This window comes from Symphalangus syndactylus, chromosome 24 (genome assembly GCF_028878055.3).
Source record: "Symphalangus syndactylus isolate Jambi chromosome 24, NHGRI_mSymSyn1-v2.1_pri, whole genome shotgun sequence".
NCBI lineage: Eukaryota > Metazoa > Chordata > Mammalia > Primates > Hylobatidae > Symphalangus > Symphalangus syndactylus.
In genome coordinates, this window is record NC_072446.2 from 36,537,045 (window position 1) to 36,561,295 (window position 24,251).

The window sequence follows — 24,251 nt, forward strand, 5'->3', positions numbered from 1 at the left end:
GCCTCGGGCTCCTCATCTCTCAAATGGATGCTGCCATCCAGTTAGCTGCCAGGAAATAGTTTCAGAGTAAGTGACGGCCTCTGTAGAGTGCCTCACATAATGCCTGGCACACACTGGGTACTCCACACCTGAGCCCGGGGCCCTCTCCCTGGCTTCTTAGGCATGGCAGATCACCCCGGGCTTCCGGGACCCTTGGATCTGTGCCTAGGTGGCAGTGAGGACCTCTGCAGCACTGAAAATGTCATTTGTTCCAAACACTTGTGCCAGGGGGTATCATATTTACTCCTTCTGAGTGAACTCTCCCAGGTAAATGCTCATGTCATGTCTTCCACTGCCCACTGCCTGATTCTTTTTTCTTTCTTTTCCTTTTTTTTTTTTTTTTTTTTTTTTTTTAAGAGTTTCACTCTGTCACCCAGGCTGGAGTGCAGCAGTGGCATGATCATGGCTCACTGCAGCCTTGACCTCTTAGGCTGAAGTAATCCTCCCACCTCAGCTCCCTTAAGTAGCTTGGACCACAGGCATGCACCACCATGGCTGGCTAATTTTTGTATTTTTTGTAGAGACAGGGTCTCACTATGTTTCCCAGGCTGGTCTTGAACTCCCGCCTCAGCCTCCCAAAGTGCTAGAATTATAGGCATGAGCCACCACACCCAGTCTCCTGCCTGAATCTGATCCCATGTTGTTGTGTGTGTATGTATGTATGTGTGTATGTGTATATGTGTGTGTGTATGCGTGATGTGTGTGTATATGTGTATTTATATATATGTATGTGTATATATATGTGTATGTGTATATGTGTGTGTGCATGTGTATGTGTGTATATATGTATGTATGTGTGTGTGTGTGTTGGGGAAAGGGAGCCTTGAGAACCGGCGCTAATTCTGCAGCTCACAGCCTGGAAGCTAGGCTCACACACAAGTCCCACCGCCCCCCGCCCTACATTCCCCACACTATCCCACTCATTCTTTTTCCAAACAGTACCCTCCCCACACAGTGCTTGGTATGGTTTGCTGCCCTGTCTCCACTCTCCCCTGAGAGGCTGCCGTTCATGTTCCCATGAGCTCCTTCACCTAGAGAAGAGTGTGGGGGTTGGGTGAGAAGTCATTCAGGCTCCTCCTACCCCAATCCACTCAGTGATGGCCTTTATCACTGATTATGAGGTCTCAGCCTTCAAAGTCTCAGTTTCCTGTTCCACTGAAGGGGAAGAGAGTTTCTAGATGATCAAATTGACCTTGGTCTAAAAGACGTGAATAACACTTAGCGAGTGCTGAGCACTTACTGTGCCGGGGACTTTACACCATACGCTAAATATAACAAGCACCTCTTGCTGCCCCCTCCCTGCTTGGTTACTGGATTCAAAGAGACAGCAGTTCTGCCTAATCCTATAATTCTATTCAAATGTTCACTTGGTTTCTCAAACAAGTGCCAAAGAGGGACATATTCTCAATGCACAGAAAAGTACAGAGGACTCCTTGAAGTCCTCTTCAGACATTTCTCCTTCTCAAGTTCTTTTGTCACACAGTGGCTTCAGGAACTTTGCTCTTCCTCAGCTCCCCTCAAGACCTCCTGAAGCCCAACCCAGAGTCTCTCTCCCTTCTCAGTACCCTCACCCTCAGTTGCTCTTCCAGGCTATTTTCTCACCCATTACTGCCCTAGAAAACATGTCCTGCCTGTTATTCTGGAAGCATTTTCTTATTTCCCAGGAAGCAGGACCCAGAGATCTTGGTGAAAAAAATCTTCCACCTTGTTATACACATACCACCTCTTTTAATCCTCAACAGCCATTAAGTGGCAGAGCCTGCAGGACTCAACTGGTCACTGAACTCCACAGTCAGATGCTCAGCAAGGTGACTATCACGTAATAAGTGTTCAACATGTGACCCCTTACATACAGAGTCTGGGCTGGGCATAGTGGTTCACACCTGTAATCCTGGCATTTTGGGAGGCTGAGGCAGGAGGATCACTAGAGGCCAGGAGTTTGATACTAATCTGGACAGAACAGTGAGGCCCTGTCTCTACACACAAAAAAAAAAAAGAAAAGAAAAAATTAGGCATGGTAGTGCACACCTGTAATCCCAGCTACTTAAGAGGCTGAAGCAGGATGATCACTTGAGCCCAGGAGTTTGAGGCTGTAGTGAGCTATGATCATGCCATTGCACTCTAGCCTGGGTGACAGAGAGCGACCCTGTCTCAAAAATAAATTTTAAAACATAAAATTTAAAAGGAGTTTGGTGACCCCTAGCCGAGAAAATAAAAGGCAACAGAAAATGCATCTTATCTACCCTTTGACTCTCTCTGCAGTGCTCAATAAATAAATTTCAAGGCTGGGCACGGTGGTTCACGCCTGTAATCCTAGCACTTTGGAAGTACCAAGACAGGTGGATTGCCTGAGCTCAGGAGTTTGAGACCAGCCTGGGCAACACAGCAAAACCCCATCTCTACTAAAAATACAAAAAATTAGCTAGGCGTGTAGCCAGGCCTGATGTCACACACCTGTAGTCCCAGCTACTTGAGAGGCTGAGACACGAGAATCGCTTGAATCCGGAAAGTTGCAGTGAGCTGAGATTGCACCACTGCACTCCAGCCTGGGTGACAAAGCAAGACTGTCTCCAAAAATAAATAAATAAATAAATTTCAAATGGACGAATAAGAAGCCCACACCATCATCTTGGAGCCACAGCCCTAAAAGCAAAAAGATACCTAAATATGGTCAGACACCCCAACTTACTTGGTCCCCAAACAGTGACCCCTTGTCCTTGTAGGTCACAGTCGACCTTTCCAGGACTGCTGCAGACATCCCTGACTCCTTGATTCTGGAGCTATCAGGGAAGTGAAGATCTGTAAGTCCACTGCTTCTTTACCCTTTACGTCCACACCCCCTTCAGAGAGAAAAATTTCATACTTCTTTTCTGGTATGCAATGAAAGCGGTTTTCTTTTAAATTCAACAGAGTCCCAGTGTAGTGGCTCTGTATGAGTTTGTCCTCACATTGCTAATAAAGACATACCTGAGACTGGGTAGTTTATAAAGAAAAGAGGTTTAATTGACTCACAGTTTCACATGGCTGGGAAGGCCTCAGGAAACAGAATCATGGCAGAAGGGGAAGCAAACAAATCCTTCTTCACATGGCAGCAGGAGAGAGAATGAGAGCTGAGCGACGGGGAAAGCCCCCTTATAAAACCATCAGATCTCGTGAGAACTCACTCACTATCATGAGAACCGTATAGGGGAAACTGCCCCGATGATTCAATTATCTCCACCTGGTCCTGCCCTTCACACATGGGGATTATTACAATTCAAGATAAGATTTTGGGTGGGGACACAGCCAAATCGTATCAGGCTCATACCTGTAATCTCAGCACTTTGGGAGGCCAAGGTGAGCGGATCACTTTAGGCCAGGAGTTTGAGACCAGCCTGAGCAACTCAGTAAGACCCTGTCCCTACGAAAAAAAAATTTAAATTAGCCCTACATGATGGTGCATACCTGTACTCCCAGCTACTTTGGAGGCTAAGGCAGGAGGATTGCTTGAGCCCAAGAGTTCGAGGCTGCAGTGAGCTATGATCGTGCCACTGCACTCCAGCCTGGGCAACAGAGCAAGACCCTGTCTAGCAGCCATAAAAAATGATGAGTTCATGTCCTTTGTAGGGACATGGATGAAACTGGAAATCATCATTCTTAGTAAACGATCGCAAGGACAAAAAACTAAACACCACATGTTCTCACTCATAGGTGGGAATTGAACAATGAGAACACATGGACACAGGAAGGGGAATATCACACTCCGGGGACTGTTGTGGGGTGGGGGGAGGGGGGAGGGATAGCATTAGGAGATACACCTAATGCTAAATGACGAGTTAATGGGTGCAGCACACCAACATGGCACATGGATACATATGTAACAAACCTGCACATTGTGCACATGTACCCTAAAACTTAGAGTACAATAAAAAAAAGACCCTGTCTCAAAATAAAAATAAAAAATAAATTCAACAAACAAAACTATAATGTTGAATATACTTTTCAAACTAGACTCACCCCCATTCATGAAAGCCATCGATCTTGTCCAACTTGCTCATTTCACCACTGGGGAAACTGAGGTACAGATAAGGGAATCAAAGTGCTCAAGAGGGTCCAGTGAGACAGAAGCACATCTGGGACTGCCAGAGCTCCTGGTGCCCAGCAAGACGCCCAGGTGTTCCTCAGAGTCTATGCCTTGCCAGGGACAGGGTGGGTGACTTGGAAGCGGGCAGGCTCCTGTGCCGCCATGGCCTCCGCCAGGCTCCTCAGTGCTCTCAAGCTAACCTATGGGGTTCTCGAAGGGAAAGAGGTGTCTGGAGCTTGGTCTGTGGTGCTGAGGCTGCTGGAGACAGGAACCCTGAGTTCTAGGCCCAGATCAGTGTTGGGCAGCTCCAGATTAAAGACCCAGCAGAGAGAGTGAGGAGCCTTCTTTCGTTCCGACTCTGCAGCCTCCTTGTCTCCACCTCCTCTATCACAGCTGCTCACTCCTCATCCTGGACCTGATGCCTGCTCCTGTCATGCTGTCCCATCAGCGTCTCTCTGGCTCCTGTACCCTCCTCCCAACCAGTCGCAGCCTCACTTCACTCTCTTGACAGGGACCCAGCCCACCACCTGCAGGCCCATATATGTTTTGTTTGACACTATTTGAAAACAATCTGAATTAGTTGCTCGTGTTTAAAAACTGGTAGGAATCATCTAAAATATTGAATTTCTTGATTCTCTTGAAGGATCTACAGACTGACAATACGAGGCCGAATTATTTTCTGACAGGGCAGCAACTGACTGGGCTAAGGGGCAGCTGCCCCATCTGGATGGGGAACTTACACAGCAGGCCCCAGCATCCCTGCTGCTGCACTCCTTTAGATGACCTGTCTGGCCTTGGAAGGCATTTGCAACCCTAGTCTTGAACACTTTGATTTGAGCCTTCCCCACATCCAGCTTATCAGACAAGACCCTCCTACCCTGAAACTATGCCCAGTGATTAACCCGTCCACACACAGCCTCTGACCATTCATTCACTCAGCCCAGCCCTCAAGCATCAAGGGAGACTGTGCCCCCATTGCTGTCCCCCAAACACCTCTCTGGACCCACAGCTCAGCCCTCCAGGCCCCCTTCCTCCAAGTCCCACAACTCCCATGGTGGTCATTCAGAAAGCATGGCGGCCAATCCACCATCCTTTATTTGTCCTAAATAAGGACCCCGGCGCTCATATACTAAGCCAAGAGTTCTCGGATTTTGTACCGAGGTGCTTTGATGGCTTGGACAATCCTCAATGGAGGGAGGTATTTCTGGGGTGCCATAAAAATAGGATAACAAGGTTTAGTCGTCTTGTTGATGCTGCACAAATCCAGGACCACAGACTTAGGGTTGTAGATCTCTTTCTTCTTGGGCCGGTTTGGAGTGAACAGTTGACTTTGGCGAGGCTCCACGAGCAGCCGCAACAGGTCCTTCCGAAACATATTCCAGCTATTCTCCTGGAGGAACTTCTGGCACATATCTTCATCACTAAAGGGCAGGCACAGAAGCCGAGGTTCTCATGCCAGTCCCACCCCTCCAGCCTTGCCTCCTGCTACTCTCCCCTCCCTAAGCATGTGGTGCTTCATCCTGCTCCTGTGACCCTCCCAGACCCTCCCTCTGCACCCTTTCCCTTTCCACAATTTTCTTCCCTTAGGCCTATGCTGTCTCATGTAGTAGCAATGGGCCACATGTAGTTACTGAGTACCTGAAATGCAGCCAGTCTGAAATAGAGATGTGCTGTGAGTGTAAAATACATACCAGATTTCACAGACTTAGAACAACAAAAGAATGTAAAATAGCTCATTAATCATTTTATATTGATAAATGGATAAAGTGTGGTATATACATATTACATGATTCCGTTTACGTGAGATGTCCAGAACAGGCAGGTCTGTAGAGACAGAAGTAGATTGGTGGCTGCCTTGGACTGGCCATGGTGCTCTGGCTCCACTCTGCCCCCTCCCCTCATAGCAAGTGAGGCTGAGGAAGGTGGAAGAAGGACTGGGGCCTCCTGAGACCACAGCAAGGCAAGGGGGTATTAAGCTTCAATTAACTCACCTGTACTCTCTTACCTAAGCAGACGAGCTGAATACATCACTAACAAGTCAGAACATTCTTCCAGCCAGATTATATCGACAAAGATAAAGCCAACTTTGATCCATAGAAATTGGCTTAAGAAAAAACCCAGAGGTCAGCATGGCTACAAGCTAGTCCTGTAGTGTCAGCAATATGACAAAGCCAGCTTCCACCCGCTCATGAAAGCTGACCGTGTGCACCTCTTCTCAACTCCATGCTTGTGGCAGCAGGTTGGTAGTGTGAAACTGGCCATGGTAGGAGTATTTACACTATGAAAATCAGCAAACACTGCAAGCCAGGGTCCTCCTCTGGCATCTTGGAGAGCTGGTTGTTAAACATCCATGAGCACACTACTGGGTAGTCCTCACTTAAAAAGTTCCATTAACTCTCAATTTCTTAGATAATAAATAACAAAACATCTCACTCTGACTTAGAACTTACCATGTGTCAAGCACTTTACATTTGTTAACTCATTTAATTTTCACAACCACCCCATTTCAGAAACATAGAAATTGGGGTGAGGCTAAGGGATTCACCAAAACCTAGAAGGGGGCAAGCATGTGATGACTAATTCTTAGGGGATAGTTTTTTTTTAACCTAGATTCTAAGCTAAGACAGACAAGACTCCATGTTACTTCCTGATGCTGATGGTCACATTGATTTCTAGCCTACTTTTTCACTGAACAGGGTAGCCTCAGCTTCACACAGGGGTCTCAGTTCCAATCCCCTGTCTCACTTGAACTGAAAGCTGCATCTGTCCTTTCAGGCTTTAAAAAATCAACCCATGGCTGGGTGCGGTGGCTCATGCCTGTAATACCAGCACTTTGGGAGGCCAGGCAGGCGGATCACTTCAGATCAGGAGTTCGAGACTAGCCTGGCCAAGATGGTGAAACCCTGTCTCTACTAAAAATACAAAAATTGGCCAAGTGTGGTGGTGCACGCCTGTAATTCCAGCTATTCAGGAGACTGAGCCACAAGAATCACTTGAACCCAGTGGGGGAACATTGCAGTGAGCTGAGATCACGCCACTGCACTCCAGCCTGGGAGACAGTGAGACACCGTCTCAAAAAAAAAAAAAAAAAAAAAAAAAAATCAGCCCGTGACGCCCTTAAGCCCTCCTGGGCAATCCCCGGCATTAGTTCATACTATCTGTCTGTTTTGGGTGATCCTCTTCACTTTGGCCTTGGGGGATTTCCTGACTTTCTTGTGGATGCAGCCATGCATTCTACCCCGAACGGGCCGCCCCGTGCTCTGTAGGGGTGATTTTCAGGATATCCAGCCTGCCACTGTTCACAGGACAGGTACCTCTGCCACCGGCTCTGTGATCTTCAGGACCTCAGAGTCTTCGGTTAAAACGTGAGGGATTTGAGCTAGATAATGTATATGTTTTCTGCCTGTTTTAGCAGTCTAGAAAGGCATGAGTTCAACGATTAATGAATAAGACAGAATTCTGTGGGTCAGCGTTTTAGATGAGGGCCGCAAATGCTGACTGAGCAGGGCGGACGCTGAATGTTCCATCTGCCCTCGCTCAAGTCTACGTAAACCTTTTCTGAATTTCCATTCAACAGATATTAACTGATCCCCATCATGTGCCAGGCAATATGCAAGGAGCTAAGGCTCCTTAAACCCTTTTTTGAGTGGCAGGTCTAAATGGCCATTTCCTATATTGGTAGTACCCAGGAATCAGAGAAGTGTGGCATCCTTGAACCAGAAGGAACCACCAGTATTTTTCAGCTTGTTTTTCTCACAAGACTGCCCCAGTGTTGGCCTTATCTACATATCATCTGCTCTTTAAATTTACTAATGATTTTCTGGGCTGGGCACGGTGGCTCACACCTGTAATCCCAGCACTTTGGGAGGCCGAGGTGGGCGTATCACCTCAGGTTGGGAGTTCGAGACCAGCCTGGCCAACATGGTGAAACCCCGTCTCTACTAAAATTAGTCAGGTGTGGTGGCGGCGCCTGTCATCCCAGCTACTTCGGAGGCTGAGGCAGGAGAATCACTTGAACCCGGGAGGCAGAGGTTGCAGTGAGCCAAGATCACACCACTGCACTCCAGCCTGGGTGACAAAGCAAGACTCTGTCTAAAAAAAAAAAAAAAAAAAAAAAAAAAATTACGAATGATTTTCCTTCAATCTGTTCAGTTCCTTTTACTTAAATATTTACTTTAACTTTGTCTTAAGCAACCAGATCTGTCAGATCACATGGTTAGTAAGCTAGTCATGCTGCTTTTTCTAATTCACACAAATAAATACATAAATGTTAAAACTAAAAACGTCAATCTGTGAGCCGCCTAAAATTATCCTGTAACCCTCCTGTGGAATATGTTTCATACTTTAAAAAATACTGATCTATTCTAATTTTCTTGTTTTGCTGATTGGAGTTGGAAGCCTACAGAAGGTCATGAAGACCTCACATTGCTCATGGTCATGAAGATCTCACGTCAGAGCCTTTTGTGTGCTTATTGGCCAGGGCTGGAATCACCTCAGCTCTGTCTGCCTTCATACCCCCTTTCTCTACCATTGGAATCACTCGCTTCCCACACCTGCTGCCAAAACCGTGTCTGACCACAGTATCACCGTAAGTAAAGAAAATGTGTAAGAAGTATGAGCTCCATTATGAAAACAGAGCATGACAATAAATGCATATTTGGCACATATTCACGAAGTGAATAAAACACTAAAAGGAAATACAGAAGATGCTAACTGGGATTGCTGGAGGATTGCAAATAATTTGGGTTTTGTCTTTTTCGCTGTTCAGTGTTTTTCAATCTTCTGCAATGAGTACGGCCCAATCACATTTCGTTAACATTTATTAAGCACCTTCTGCATGCTGGGCACTGTACAGGTGCTAGAGACCAAGGGCGGATAAAGCACAGCCTTGCCTTCCTGAAGCACTTAATCAGGTGGAAGGGAAAGAGCTGTGCAAACATGTAACTGTATGACAACATGATACGATCAATGACAGAGCTGTGTAGAGAATATTATGAGTGTGCAGAAAGGGGGTACTTATCCCAAACTGGGGTTAGTCTGAGGAGGTTTGCTGCAGAAGATGAATCTTCCAGAATGAGCAGGAATTTATCACAAAGGGTGGAGGCAAGACTGGGGTTAGCATTTCAGGCAAAAGGGCCAGCATTGGCAAAGGCAAGGTATGTGCAGCATCTAGCAGGCAACCCGCCTGAGTTGCTGGAGTGAGTTGGAGGTGGCAGGAGATGCTGCAGGGGGCTTGAGTGGGGGGTCAGACTGTGGTGGGTCATTGAGGTAGCACTGAGTTTGGACTTTATCCTATAGGCAGTGAGATACCATTGAAAGGTTTCAAGCAGGAGTTTAACACAACTAGATTAGGGTTTTAACAAGAACACAGTGTGCAGAAAGAATCCAGCAGGGAGGAGACTGAAGGGGAGGAACCCGTGATAAGACTTTTGCAGGAGTCTAGCTAGGTGGTCCCGAAGTGGGGGTAGAGCCCAGGCGCGGTGGCTCATGCAATCCCAGCACTTTGGGAGGCCAGGTGGGTGGATCCTTTGAGCTCAGGAGTTTGAGACCAGCCTGGGCAGCATGGCAAAACCCCGTCTCTACCAAAAAAATACAAAAAAATTAGCCAGGCATGGCGGCACCTGCCTGTTGTCCCAGCTACTGGGGAGGCTGAGGTGGGAGGATCGCTTGAGCCCGGGAGGCGGAGGTTGCAGTGAGTTGAGATTCAGCCACAGCATGCCAGCCTGGATGACAGAGTAAGACCCCGTCTCTCACACACACACACAAAACAAAGCCAGGGTGGAGAGACACGTCACCCAGGGAGATGTACAAGATCCACTAGAGTATGTGAATAGTAGGATTTCATTTATACTTATCTTTCTCTTATTCTTTTAAAAGATCAATTTTTATATGTTTGTAATATATAGGTACAGTAATATTATATGTGGATACAATAAAAACAAATTAACCGATGTTATTTATATTACATATACATACCAGGGAGTGCATGCTTGAACACTTTTTAGTAATAGCAGTGTGAGATGAAAACAGTTTTGAGACCACTGGTCAGGGCAATAAGTTAATTTTTATATTTTAAAAAAGTTATTTGTTCCCATTATAAAAGCATTAACATTCACTCTAGAAAATTTGGACACTATGAAAAAGTAAAAAAAAAAAATTATCTAATCTTTCAAGATACATATTTATTTTTAATAATTATAAAAGTAAATCTCAGCATTTTGGAAGACCAAGGCAGGAGGACTGGTTCAAGACTAGCTTGGGCAACATAATGAGACCCCCATCTCTACAAAAAAACTTTCAATTAGCTGAGGATTGTAGTGCACATCTATAGTTCCAGCTACTCAGGAGACTGAGGTGGGAGGATCCCTTGAGCCCAGAAGGTCAAGGCTACAGTGAGCCATGATTGTGCCACTGCACTCCAGCCTGGGGAACAGAGTGAGAACCTGTCTCAAAAAAATAAGTAAATATAAAATGAAATAAAACATGAGAGGAATATATAACCAGAAAGTCCCCTTTAGTCTCACCTCCCAGAGAAAATGACTCTTACCACAGGCATTGTCATTTTTGCTTCTTTCCTTCTAGGTTTCTCTGGGATAAGTGTTTTACAAAGGCATAGTCATAGCACATGTACAATTCTGTACCGCCCTTTTCCAGTATCATTATATCGCCCATTTTACCCTGCTGTTACAGAGCCATTAAGCTTACCATTTTTAAAATAAAACAATTATGTTCTATCAAGAGAATATACCACAATTTTATAAACTATCCCCTTAGTGTGGCACACATGAATGTTGTTGTCATTGTTTTTCTATTATGAATATGGCTGCTATGAACATCTTACTTTATTTATTTTTTATTATTATTATTTTTGTTTGAGACAGAGTTTCGCCCTTGTTGCCCAGGCTGGAGTGCAAAGGGGCAACCTCGGCTCACTGCAACCTTCGCCTCCCGGGTTCAAGTGATTCTCCTGCCTCAGCCTCCTGAGTAGCTGGGATTAAAGGTGCCCGCCACCACATCTGGTGGTGTGTTTAGTAGACTATGTTTAGAGACACAGGGTTTCACCATGTTGGCCAGCTGCTCTTAAACTCCTGACCTCAGGTAATCCACCTGCCTCTGCCTCCTAAAGTGCTGGGATTACAGGCATGAGCCACCACGCCCAGCCTATCATTATTATTATTTTGAGGTGGAATCTTGCTCTGTCACCCAGGCTGGAGTGCAATGGTGTAATCTTGGCTCACTTCAACCTCTGCCTCCTGGGTTCAAGTGATTCTCCTGTCTCAGCCTCCTGAGTAGCTGGGATTACAGGGGCCCACTATCATGCCCGGCTAATTTTTGTATTTTTAGTAGAGGCAGGATTTCACCATGTTGGCCAGCATGGTCTCAAACTCCTGACCTCAGGTGATCCACTTGCCTTGGCCTCCCGAAGTGCTGGGATTACAAGCATGAACCACTCCTCCCGGCCTTATTATTATTATTTATTTTTTATTTTTTGAGACAGAGTTTCGCTCTTGTTGACTGGGCTGGCGTGCAATGATGCGATCTTGGCTCACTGCAACCTCCGCCTTCTGGGTTCAAGTGATTCTCTTGCCTCAGCCTCCTGAGTAGCTGGGATTACAGGGGCCCGCCACCATGCCCAGCTAATTTTTGTATTTTTAGTAGAGACAGGGTTTCACCATGTTTGCCAGGCTGGTCTCGAACTCCTGACCTCGGGTGATCCACCCACCTCAGCCTCCCAAAGTGCTGGGATTACAGAAGTGAGCCACCACGCCCAGCCTTATTATTTTTTAACACAGAGTTTCACTCTGTTACCCAGGCTGGAGTGCAGTGATGCCATCTCGGCTCACTGCAACCTCTGTCTCCCAGGTTCAAGTGATTCTCCTACCTCAGCCTCCTGAGTAGTTGGGATTACAGGCATGTGCCACCACGCCTGGCTAATTTTGTGTTTTTAGTAGAGATGGGGTTTCACTATGTTGGCCAGGTTGGTCTCAAACTCCTGACCTCAAGTGATCTGCCTGCCTCAGCTTCCCAAAGTGCTGAGATTATAGGCGTGAGCCACCGCGCCCAACCCTGCAATGAACATCTTAATGTAGGGGCTTTCTTCATATTTTGGCTCTATAAATTCACAGATGAATCTCTGTCTCAAAGTGTTGGGACAGTTGTATAGCACTTGAAATGTAATGCTAAAATTATTATCAAAAGGATTGAGCCTATCTAGAGTGTACCAACAACTCCCAGTTTCATTTCACCCTTGTCAGCAACAGGTATTATATTTTTCCTTCTTTTACTAAAATAACAGGTGAAAAATTGTTCATTTCACCTGATAGGACTTATGCACATTTCCAGTACTGACCTGGGGAATGCGATATTGAGCTTTAACAACTTTTTCATCATCTCGTCATCATTGTCAATCAGTTTGTAAAATATTTCCTTCCTTATCCGTATCAACTCATTTCCCAAGCTCATCAGGATCAAGGGTCGTGTGTCGCATTCACCCTCTGGAAGGTAGGCCTGGTGGAGACCCTCGGGAGAAGTCACAGAAAGTTAGACCTCAGAGACTGGCCAGGTCTGCCCGCAGGTTTTCATTATTTTTTTTCTTTTATTTTTTGAGACGGAGTTTCGCTCTTGTTGCCCAGGCTGGAGTGCAATGGCCCAATCTCAGCTCATTGCAACCTCTGCCTCCCAGGTTCAAACGATTCTCCTGCCTCAGCCACCCAAGTAGCTGGGATTACAGGCATGCACTACCACGTCCAGCTAATTTTGTATTTTGAGTAGAGATGGGGTTTCTCCATGTTGGTCAGGCTGGTCTCGAACTCCTGACCTCAGGTGATCCACTCGCCTCGGTCTCCCAACGTGCTGGGATTACAGGCGTGAGCCACTGTGCCCAGCCTACCCGCAGATTTTCTAGATGGGAAAAAGAAGGCCTCAAACAGGAGGTGAATTTATCTGGGATCACTGAGCAAATGACAGGCAGGAGAAATCCTGGGCCCCTTTTGCTACATCACATGGAATTCCTCTAACCGTGGAATTAGAAGAGCACCTAAATCAGATTACCCACTGTCCCACTCCAGCAATCTCACTGCCACTATTGCTCTCAAGTTTTCCCCAATGTCCAATTAAAGCTTTTTGTTTTGTTTTTGTTTTTGTTTTTGTTTTTGTCGAGCAAATCTGTTTTCTCTTCCTAAGGACTTACAACAAAAATCAAACAGCTAGGCACCAGGTGCAGTGGCTCACACCTGTAATCCCAGCACTTTGGGAGGCCCAGGCGGGTGGATCACATGAGCCCGGGAGTTTGAGACCAGCCTAGGCAACATGGTGAAACCACATATATACACAAATTACAAAAGTTAGCCAGGTGTGATAGTGCATGCCTGTAGTCCCAGGCTGAGGTGGGAGGATTTCTTGAGCCCAGGAGGTGGAGGTCGCAGTGAGCTGAGATCGCACCACTGCACTCCAGCCTGGGCGACAGAGCAAGAGACTATCCCAAAAAAGTAAAACAGACCAGGTGTGGTGGCTCACACCTGTAATCCCAGCACTTTGGGAGGCCGAGGCAGGCTGATCACCTGAGGTCAGGAGTTTGAGACCAGCCTGGCCAACATGGTGAAACCCCGCCTCTACTAATAATACAAAAATTAGGGCTGGGTGCAGTGGCTCACGCCTGTAATCCCAGCACTTCGGGAGGCTGAGGCGGGTGGATCACGAGGTTAGGAGATCGAGACCATCCTGACAAACACAGTGAAAACCTGTCTCTACTAAAAATACAAAAAATTAGCTAAGCATGGTGGCACGTGCCTGTAGTCCCAGCTACTTGGCAGGCTGAGGCATGAGAATCGCTTGAACCTGGGAGGCAGAGGTTGCAATGAACCAAAATTGCGCCACTGCACTCCAGCCTGACGACAGAGCGAGACTCCATCTCAAAAAAAAAAAAAAAAGAAAAAGAAAAAGAAAAAAAAAGAATTAGCCGGGCATGGTGATGGTGGCCAGTGCCTGTAATCCCAGCTACTCGGGAGGCTGAGGCAGGGGAATCGTTTCAATCAGAGAGGTTGAGGTTGTGGTGAGCCAAGATTGCGCCACTGCACTCCAGCCTGGGTGACAGAGTGAAACTGTGTCTCAAAAAAAAAAAAGTAAAATAAAAAAATCAAACAGCCAACCAGTCCTCTTCTAGACCTTATCTTTGCAGCCACCTACCCCACCCTTTCCTGCAGGCCTCTGTTTCTCCTCCATCCCTCACAGACTTTGGTGGCCACAGGTCCTCCTCTCTCCAGCTGCCCTCCTGCTCCTTGGCTTGAATTCCTACTTTGTTCTATCTGGAAGGGAGATGGAAGTCCACAGGCATACTTGCTTCTGTGATGAAGGGTGTAATCCGATTTTTAGGGAGACACCCTGGGACAGGCATAGCCAGGACTAGAATCCTTGTTGCTAAACTCCCAATCCAGTGCTCAGTCTTCAGCCTCTCAGCTGTTAATCAAGGCTCAGGCAAGGAGGGGCAGGGGCGGGAATGGTTAGTGGCCCCAGAGCCACCAATGCCAGCTGTGTAGGGCTCAAGAAGAAAAAGGGCCACAAACCAAGAGGCCCACTCTGTGGAGGACACATGGGGTTGGGACTAATCCTGGATCCAAGTTGCTGTTGTTGAAGTACAATATACACATCTAGTTTACCATCTTTACCATTTTTAAGCATACAGTTCACTGGAAATAAAAACAGGCATATTCTTTCTTTTCATTCCCTCTCTTCCTCCCCATCCTAGCCTCTGGTAACCACCAATCTACTCTCTATCTTCATGAGATCCAGTTTTTAGGTCCCATATATGAGTGAGAACATGCAATATTTGTCTTTCTGTGCTTGGCTTATTCCACTTAACATAACAGCCTCCAGTGCCATCCACACTGCTGCAAATAACAGGATCTCATTCCTTTTTATGGCCGAATGATATTCCATTGTGTATATGTCCCACATTTTCCTTATCCATTCATCTGTTAATGGACACTTAGATTGATTCCATATTTCAAAATTGTACTTATGTGATTTGGGGCACACGGTACCTCCTGGGCCATTGCTCGCCTGTGAAATGCAGGTGAGAATATCTACCGACATGTCTCCAAAAGATTCTGAATTTGAAAGATGTGAAGCGGGATCTGGAACACCGTCCCCACCTCCACCATTTGGGTTCTAGACCTTGAAATATGACCACGTACAAATTTTTGGGTGCTCTGAGCCCTGGCCTTGTCTTTCTTTGGCAAGACTGGGGTGGAGCTATGCCACCTTTCCTCTGAAGCTGCTGAAGGTCTACACGAGATAACATGTGTGAGAGTGCTCTGGGGGACAGGAAGCACCTCGTGTGTCTCTCATGTTGAGTACAGTGGGAACAAAGGCCCTCCTAGCCAATGCCAGGACTTGCACAGAAACCAGAATGGCTGCTCTTTAGCTAGCTCCTACTCTGGGGAGGAAACATATATATATGAATTTATACCTTATAACCATCCTAGGATGTGGGGGCTATCCTCAGATGTGGAAAATGAGGTTCAGGAAAGGAAATTTACCTATCCACGGTCAATCATCTTATAATTACAATAGCAATGATGACAAAATGGTAATAAGAGCACCAACGAACATTTATTGAGCACTCACTAAATTCCAGGCCCTCTTGTAGTTTTTGCGTCTATAACCCATTTAACCCTCACCACAATCCAGTGAGCTGACTCCTATTCTCATTCTCATGTTACAGGTGAGGATGCTGAGGTTAAGAAAATCATCCAACATCGGCCGGGCACAGTGGCTCACGCCTGTAATCCCAGCACTTTGGGAGGCCGAGGTGGGTGGATCACGAGGTCAGGAGATCGAGACCATTCTGGCTAACACGGTGAAACCCTGTCTCTACTAAAAATACAGAAAATTAGCCAGGTGTGGTGCGGGTGCTTGTAGTCCCAGTTACTTGGGAGGCTGAGGCAGGAGAATGGCATAAACTCGGGAGGCGGAGGTTGCAGTGAGCGGAGATCGCGCCACTGCACTCCAGCCCGGGCGACACAGTGAGACTCCGTCTCAAAAAAAAAAAAAAGAAAAGAAAAAGAAAATTGTCTAACATCACACATCAGGAAAAGCAATAAATCTAAGCTTTGAACCAGGTGGTCTGTCTTCAGAGTCTGTGCTTTCAGCAACTACAATGAGGAAACAGAGGCACAAAGAGGTTAAGTAGCTTGCCCAAGGTAATGAGACTAAAGTGGCAGAGCCCAACCTTGAACCAGGGATCCACTCAGGACCACTGCTGTCCTGCTTGCTCTCTCAGCCACCTCCAACCCATTTGCTGCATGCGCACAGCTGGAGTCAGTTGCTTCTCTGGCTAGATGCTTCAAACAGCGTTCCAAAGCACCTGGGATCAAATAAATCTCATGCCTCCTAAGGCCTGGGCTGTCTCACCCTTCCAGGCCCTCCATCTCAGCCTCATGTCACCGCTGCCTTGCTTAGTCTGTTCCAGCCACCCTGCCCTCCCTTCCAATCCCCTCAACACACCTTCTCCTTCCTGCCTTGAACCTTGAACTTGCCACTTCTCTGTCTGGAACACTTTTCTGCCAGGTCATTCCATAGCTTATTCTTTTTTTTTTTTTTTTTTTTTTGAGACAAGGTCTCACTCTGTCCCCAGGCTGGAGTGCAGTTGCATGATTTCAGCTCACTACAATCTCAACCTCCTGGGCTTAAGGGATCCTCCTGCCTCAGCCTCCCGAGCAGCTGGGACTACAGGTGTGCACCACCACACCCGGCTAATTTTTGTTTTTGGTAGAGACGGGGTTTCACCATGTTGCCCAGGCTGGTCTCGAACTCCTAGCCTCAGCCATCATCCTTCTTGGCCTCCGAAAGTGCTGGAATTACAAGTGTGAGCCACTGTGCCCAGCCCCATAGCTTATTATTTTCATCATTCAGGTCTCAGCTTAAACATCACCTCCTCGGAGCAGCCTTCCCTTAGCCACCCCATTTAAGAACCTCCCCACCCACCCTGCTTTTCATTCCATTCCTAACAGCAATTTGTAACTTTCTATGTATTTACTAGTTACCTGTTTGTTGTCTGTCCTGACTAGATCATAAGTCCCACGAGGGCAGGAATTATGTCAGTCTACTCAGCCACAATGGCACTTTGTGCCATGCTTGGAGCATGGTAGGTGCTCAAGGAATATCTGCTGAATGAGTGACCCAAATGGAGCCACACAACTTTAGAGGTGGCAGCTCACCCAGATGAATCTCCTCATTTTCCCATGACATAGATTCAGAAAGGGAAAGTGATTTGCCTGCAGCCACACAGCTAACTATTAGAAGCAAAATCAAAATAAGAAATGCTGCTTGCCACCTCTCTTCTGCGCTGCCCATGGCTCTGGCCTGCCCAGTCTTGACCACCTCAGAGGCCTCAGCCTGCCTGTTCCTTGGAGAAGTTGGACTTCCTATATCTCCTGGCTCAAAACCTGGGTCCCTCTACCCTAGGCCCCACCCTCTGCTGTTCCCAAGGCTGATCCAGCTCCACACTGCTACTCCCAAGGGTGAGGACGATGTGACCTACCTTCCAGGGGGCGAGTTCAGTCAAGCAGTTACCCCTCTCATTCTCCTACAGCTGAAGCCAGGGCCTCAACACAGGGAGCTCAGAGTCCTACCACAGGCACCTCACGAAGGCATCCACAGACATTTTCTTCAAAGGGGTCACGTTAACAAATATTTGTTGAAGGCTTTCTATGTGCTGGCCCTATGTGGGAAGCAGCAGCCAGGTCCTTGTGCTAAGTTCCCACCCAAAGCCTTCCAGAACTTCTAGGAAATCAAGACCTTACTCCCTGTTCCAGCACTGCAGGGCCTGGACAAAACAGACCCTGTTGTTCCTGTTCCTGACACAGCCTCCCCTCCTGTCACCGCCTACCAAACTGAGCAAGGCCTTTTCCGTCCTCGTGCCTCCATCCTGCCCAGGCCTCAGTGTCCCTTAGTGCCCTGTGTTCAGCTCTGAGCACCTTACTCTGAAACATTAACAAATTGAAGTGAAGCAGACACCGCCTTCACTAACTCTAACAAAGACGTATTAATGTAAGATGTTAATAACAGGGGAAACTGGGCGTGGGCCATATGGGGGCTCTCTGTACTATCTTCTCAGTTTTTCTGTAAATCTAAAACTGTTGTAAAAAATAAGACCACTGAAACAATGAATCCAGTAGTGGGGGTGGGGGGAGTGTGGGTGACCATGCTTGGCTGTGAGCTGATCACTAGGGAGGCTGGGAGGCAGGTGACAGAGCTGAGTGGCAGGAGGAGCAGTGTGTGGGTGCAGAGGTGGGGCAGGCAGAAGGGCTTTCCAGGAGGAGCAATGGGCTGGAAGGCTGGAAACTATGCCCCTTGAAGAATGACCGAAAGAATAGAGGCCACTCTGTGTGAATATGAAAATAATTAATGGAACACTGGCACTGTGCCTGGCTACATAAATGCTGAATGAAAAACAAAACAGCATTCTTTAAATACCTAAGGGCATCACATGCTAAGGAAGTGGATTTCTTCTGTTTTGGGGGACAGGGCAGGGAGAGGAGAGGAGCTAGTTTAAAGTTGTAGGAGGCAATGTTTTACTAAACAAAAGGAAGCACTTTCTAAAAGCTAAAAAATAATCAGCATTGACAGAGGGCTGTGCTAGAGACTGGACCTCCCAGACAGTACTGGACTGACCTTCCCAGCCCTGAGGACATACAGGCTGGTGTGAGTGGAGGGAAGGAGCATGCACAGTTCACCATAACACATGGGGAGAATGGCGTAAGGACAACCTTGGAGAAAGTGACAGAGGAACAGAGGAGAGGGCTTGGTGAGGGAACAGTTTCCCAGATGCCGAATAACCACACACGAGGCTTCAGGAGACAGCCCTCTGCAGGCACAGATGGGCCAAGGCCCATTGCTCCTCCTGGAAAGCCCTTCTCCCACCCTACCTCTGCACCTGCACACTGCTCCTCCTTCTCTCATTCAGCTCTGGCACCTGCCACCCAGCTTCCATAGTGATCAGCTCATAGCCAAGCGTGGTCATCCATACTGCCCTCGCTCCCACAACTGCATTTTTTTTTTTTTTTTTTGAGACAGGCTCTCACTCTGTTGTTCAGATTGAAGTACAGTAACACAATCATGGCTCACTGCAGCCTTGACTTCACAAGCTCAAGCAATCCTCCCACCCCACCCTCCCAATTAGCTGGGATCATAGGCAAATGTCACCATGCCCAGCTAACTTTTTAATTTTTTGTAGAGACAGGGTCTTGCTTTGTTGTCCAAGCTGGTCTCGAACTCCTGGGCTTCAGCAAGTGTGAGCCACCACGCCCAGCCTTGGATTCCTTTTTTTTTTTTGAGACGGAGTCTTACTCTGTCACACAGGCTGGAGTGCAGTGGTGCGATCCTGGCTCACTGCAACCTCCGCCTCCCGGGTTCAAGCGATTCTCCTGCCTCAGCTTCCCGAGTAGCTGGGGTTACAGGTGTATGCCACCACACCTGGCTAATTCTGTATTTTTAGTAGAGACGGGGTTTCATCATGTTGGCCAGGCTGGTCTCAAACTCCCAACCTCAGGTGATCCACCCGCCTCAGCCTAGCAAAGTGCTGGGATTACAAGCATGAACCACTGTGCCCGGCCTGGTGGTCTTATTTTTTAAAACAGTTTTAGATTTACAGGAAAATTGAGAAGATAGTACAGAGAGTCCCCATATACCCTACATCTGGTTTCCCACATCTTACATGGGTATGTCTTTGTTACAATTAGTGAACCTCTACTGCTACATTATTGTTAGCTAAAGTCAATGAGTTGCTTAGATTTCCTGTTTCACCTAATGCCCTTTTTCTATTCCACTATCCTATCCAGGATACAACATTACATTTAATAATAGGGCTCTTTAGGCTCCTCTTGGCTGTGGCATTTTCTCAGGCCATTTTTGATGGCCTTGGCAGTTTTGAGGGTACTCATTGAGTATTTTGTGGGATGCCACACTGTTAAAATTTGTCTCATGTTTTTCTTCTAATCATGTCTCATGATTAAACCGGAGTTATAAGATATTGAGAGGATGGCCACAGAGGTTAAATGACATTTTCATCACATCCTATCAAGGGACAATACTATCAACATGATGCTTTACTGTTGATGTTGGCCTTGATGATCTGGCTGTGTTTTTCAGATTTTTTCCACTGTAAAGTTACTTCATTCCCCCCTTGCCATACTGTACTCTTTGGAAGGAAGTCCTATGCATGGCCCACATTTAAGTAGAGAGTTAGGCTCTCTCTCCTTTAAGACAGCGTATCTACATAAATTGCTTGAAATTTATTCTGCAGGGAGATTTGTCTCTTCTCCTCCATTTATTAATTCATTATTAATTCATTTATATCAATATGCACTCATGAATGTTTATTTTGTACTTTTGGTTATAATCCAACACTGCTTTACTTTGTTGTTCAAATTGTTTCAGCTTTGACCATTGGGAGATCTTTTAGGTGGCCCCCATGTCCCTTGGACATGCTCCCATATTAAAGTAGTTCCTGCCCCCTCCCCCAGCTCTTCCTTACTTTCTGGCGTTTACAATATGTTCTAGACTCATCCTGTGTATTTCCTGCCCTAGTCCTAGATTCAACCATTCTTCCAAAGAGCCCTTGTTCCTTTTATTGGGAAATTGTATTAGAAATCATGATCTGGTTTCTTGACCTTGGCCTGGGCAATGGTGTCTTTTGGGTATGACCCCAAAAACACAGGCAACAAAAGCAAAAATAGACAAATGAGATTGCATCAAACTAAAAAGCTCATGCATAGCAAAGGAAACAACCAACAAAGTAAAAAGACAACCTAAAGAATGGTAGAAAATATTTGCAAGCTGTACATATGATAAGAAGATAATATCTAAAATGTATAATGAACTTAAACAACACAGTCTCAAGAAATCAAATAGCCTGGTTTAGAAGTGGGCAAAAACTCTGAATAGACATTTCTCAAAGGAAGACATACAAATGACCAACAGGTATATGAAAAAAATGCTCAACATCATTGACCATCATGGAAATGCAAATTGAAAATCCAATGAGATGTTGAGTCATACCTGTTAAAATGGTTACTATCAAAAAGACAAAATATGACAAATGTTGGCAAAGATTTGCAAAAAAGGGACCCCTCACACACTATTGGTGGGAATATAAATTAGTACAGCCATCATGAAAAACAGTATGGAGGCCAGGCACGATGGTTCACGCCTGTAATCCCAGCCCTTTGGGAGGCCAAGGTGGGAGTATTGCTTGAGGCCAGGAGTTCCAAACCAGCCTGGGCAACATAGTGAGACCCTGTCTCTAACAAAAAATAAAAAAAATTAGTTGGGCATGACAGCACACACCTGTAGTCTCAGCTATTCAGAATACTGAGGTGAGAGGATTGGTTGGGCCCAGGAGTTCAAGGCTGCAGTGACCCATGATCACTTGCCACTGCACTCCAGCCTGAGTGACAGAGCAAGACCCTGTCTCTTAAAAAGAATAAAAGAGGCCAGGTACAGTGGCTCATGCCTGTAATCCCAGCACTCTGGTAGGCCGAGGTGTGCAGATCACAAGGTCAGGAGTTCCAGACCAGCCTGGCCAACATGGTGAAACCCCGTTTCTACTAAAAATACAAAAAGTTAGCCAGGCATGGTGGCGCATGCCTGTAATCCCAGCTACTCAGGAGGCAGAGGCAGGAGAATCACTTGAACCCAGGAGGCAGAGGTCACAGTGAGCAGAGATGGTGCCACTGCACTCCAGCCTGGGTGACAGAGCAAGACTCTGTCAAAAAAAAAAAAAAAGAAAGAAAAGAAAAGAAAGGAAAGAAAAAAAAAAGGAAAGAAAAGAAAAGTGAAGAAAAGAAAAGAGACCAACCAAGATCCAAGTGCTAAGTGTGCTCATTGCTGGAAGGGTATCATTTCTTTTAGGCCCTATTATCTGACAGAGCAAAACAGTTGTATGTTTCTACCCATACCTATACATATTTCTTTTTTTTTTTTTTTGAGATGGAGTCTTGCTCTGTCACCTAGGCTGGAATGCAGTGGCACAATCTCGGCTCACTGCAAGCTCTGCCTCCCGGGTTCACGCCATTCTCCTGCCTCAGCCTCCTGAGTAGCTGGGACTACAGGTGCCTGCCACCATGCCCGGCTAATTTTTTTTTTTATATTTTTAGTAGAGACGGGGTTTCACTGTGTTAGCCAGGATGGTCTCGATCTCCTGACCTCGTGATCCGCCCTCCTCGGCCTCCCAAAGTGCTGGGATTACAGGCGTGAGCCACCATGCCTGGCCTACCTATACATATTTCTATACATAATTATCTGTAAGTATATACTGAGTTAAATTTGAGTGTCTACTGATGTTTTCAACTCTAATCCATTACTACATGGAGCATTCTAGGCTCCCCCTGCTTTCTACATATTCCTGCTTAAATTGTGAAAAACCTGGCTCCCAACCTCTGCCATCCATTTACTGAACTGATTCATTTCAGTGTTAACACTGTGTACATGTATAGTAGTAGAAGTATTGTTAATCCCTACCTTCATGAGAAACAGCTTTATCACTAGGGCACAGTGCTCAGACACAGTTCCTTTTTGCTTTACTCTTACCAGCTCCACTCATTTCCAAAGTTACTTAAGTCAGCATCTTTTCCCCCCAACTCCTTCATAGAGATGGTTTCATCCATTTCTAATGGTTAGATTATCTTGTCATAGTTTGTATTCCTTCCTCAGATCCACTGACCTCCTAGATAATTTTTTTCTTTTTTTTTTTTTTTTTTTTGAGATGGAATCTCGCTCTGTCGCCCACACTTGAGTGCAGTGGCGCAATCTCTGCTCGCTGCAAGCTCCGACTCCCGGGTTCAAGCAATTCTCCTGCCTCAGCCTCCCGAGTAGCTGGAACTAAAGGCACCCACCACCACGCCCGGCTAATATTTTGTATTTTCAGTAGAGATGGGGTTTCACCGTGTTAGCCAGGATGGTCTCAATCTCCTGACCTCGTGATCCGCCTGCCTCGGACTCCCAAAGTGCTGGGATTACAGGCGTGAGCCACTACGCTAATCAGCCACTAGGCCAATTTTTTTCTTTTTTAACAAATTGCATACATTAAGATTCACTCTTTGTGCTGTAAAATTAAATGGGTTTTGACAAATGCTTTTGTATCCACCATTACAGTACCATAGAGAATAATTTTACTGCCCTAAAAGTCCCCTGTGCTTCACCTATTCATCCCATCTCCTGAACTCCAAACCTCTTGCAACCACTGATGATTTTACTATCTCTATATTGTTTTTCTTTTCCAGAATGTCATAGAATTGGAATCACGCAATATTTAGCCTTTTCATAATGGATTCCTTAGAAATTGAATTCTTTTTTTTTGAGACGGATTTTCGCTCGTTGCCCAGGCTGGAGTGCAATGGCGTGATCTCGGCTCACTGCAACCTCCGCCTCCCAGGTTCAAGCAATTCTCCTGACTCAGTCTCCCGAGTAGCTGGGATTACAGGTGTCAACCGCGCCTGGCTAATTGTGCATTTTTAGTAGAGACAGGGTTTCTCCATGTTGGTCAGGCTGGTCTTGAACTCCCAACCTCAGGTGATCCGCCCACCTTGGCCTCCCAAAGTGTTGGGATTACAGACATGAGCCACCATGCCTGGCCTAGGAATTGAATTCTTTAGAAATTAGATTCTGTAAAAATATTAGGTAATTTATTTGTTATTAATTTTTTTTTTTTTGAGATGGAGTTTCGCTCTTGCCACCCAAGAGGAGTGTAATGGCACAATCTCGGCTCACTTCAACCTCCGCCTCCTGAGTTCAAGCAATCCTTGTGCCTCAGCCTCCCAAATAGCTGGGATTTCAGGTGCCTGCCACCATACCTGGCTTTTTGGTGTGGGTTTTGGTTTTTTTTTTTGGAGACAGAGTTTCACTCTTGTCCCCCAGGCTTTAGTCCAATGGCATGATCTCAGCTCACTGCAACCTCCACCTCCCAGGTTCAAGTGATTCTCCTGCCTCAGCCTCCCGAGTCGCTGGGATTACAGGTGTGTGCCACCATGCCTGGCTAATTTTTGTATTATTAGTAGAGATGGGGTTTCACCATGTTGGCCAGTCTGGTCTTGAACTCCTGACCTCAAGTGATCCAACCTGCCTCAGCCTCCCAAAGTGCTGGGATTACAGG

At 46.3% G+C, this 24,251-nt stretch overlaps 1 protein-coding gene across 14 annotated transcripts in view; it reads right to left on the reverse strand.

Annotated features, from left to right (window-relative positions):
• Positions 1–3,017: 3,017 nt before the first annotated feature.
• Positions 3,018–24,251, reverse strand: part of CNBD2 (cyclic nucleotide binding domain containing 2) — a 77,861-nt gene continuing 56,627 nt past the window's right edge. For 8 of the 14 annotated variants that reach the window (XM_055266205.2, XM_063633740.1, XM_055266204.2 and 5 more), the window contains 2 exons: positions 12,453–12,622; positions 3,018–5,523 (listed from right to left, as the gene is read on the reverse strand). In XM_055266205.2, the coding sequence (XP_055122180.1) occupies positions 5,232–5,523; positions 12,453–12,622 (462 nt within the window). In that variant the 3' untranslated portion in view covers positions 3,018–5,231. Of the gene's footprint in view, positions 5,524–7,989; positions 8,195–12,452; positions 12,623–24,251 lie in introns of all 14 variants that reach the window. The other 6 variants (XM_063633738.1, XM_055266207.2, XR_010119407.1 and 3 more) reach the window with 5 other exon arrangements.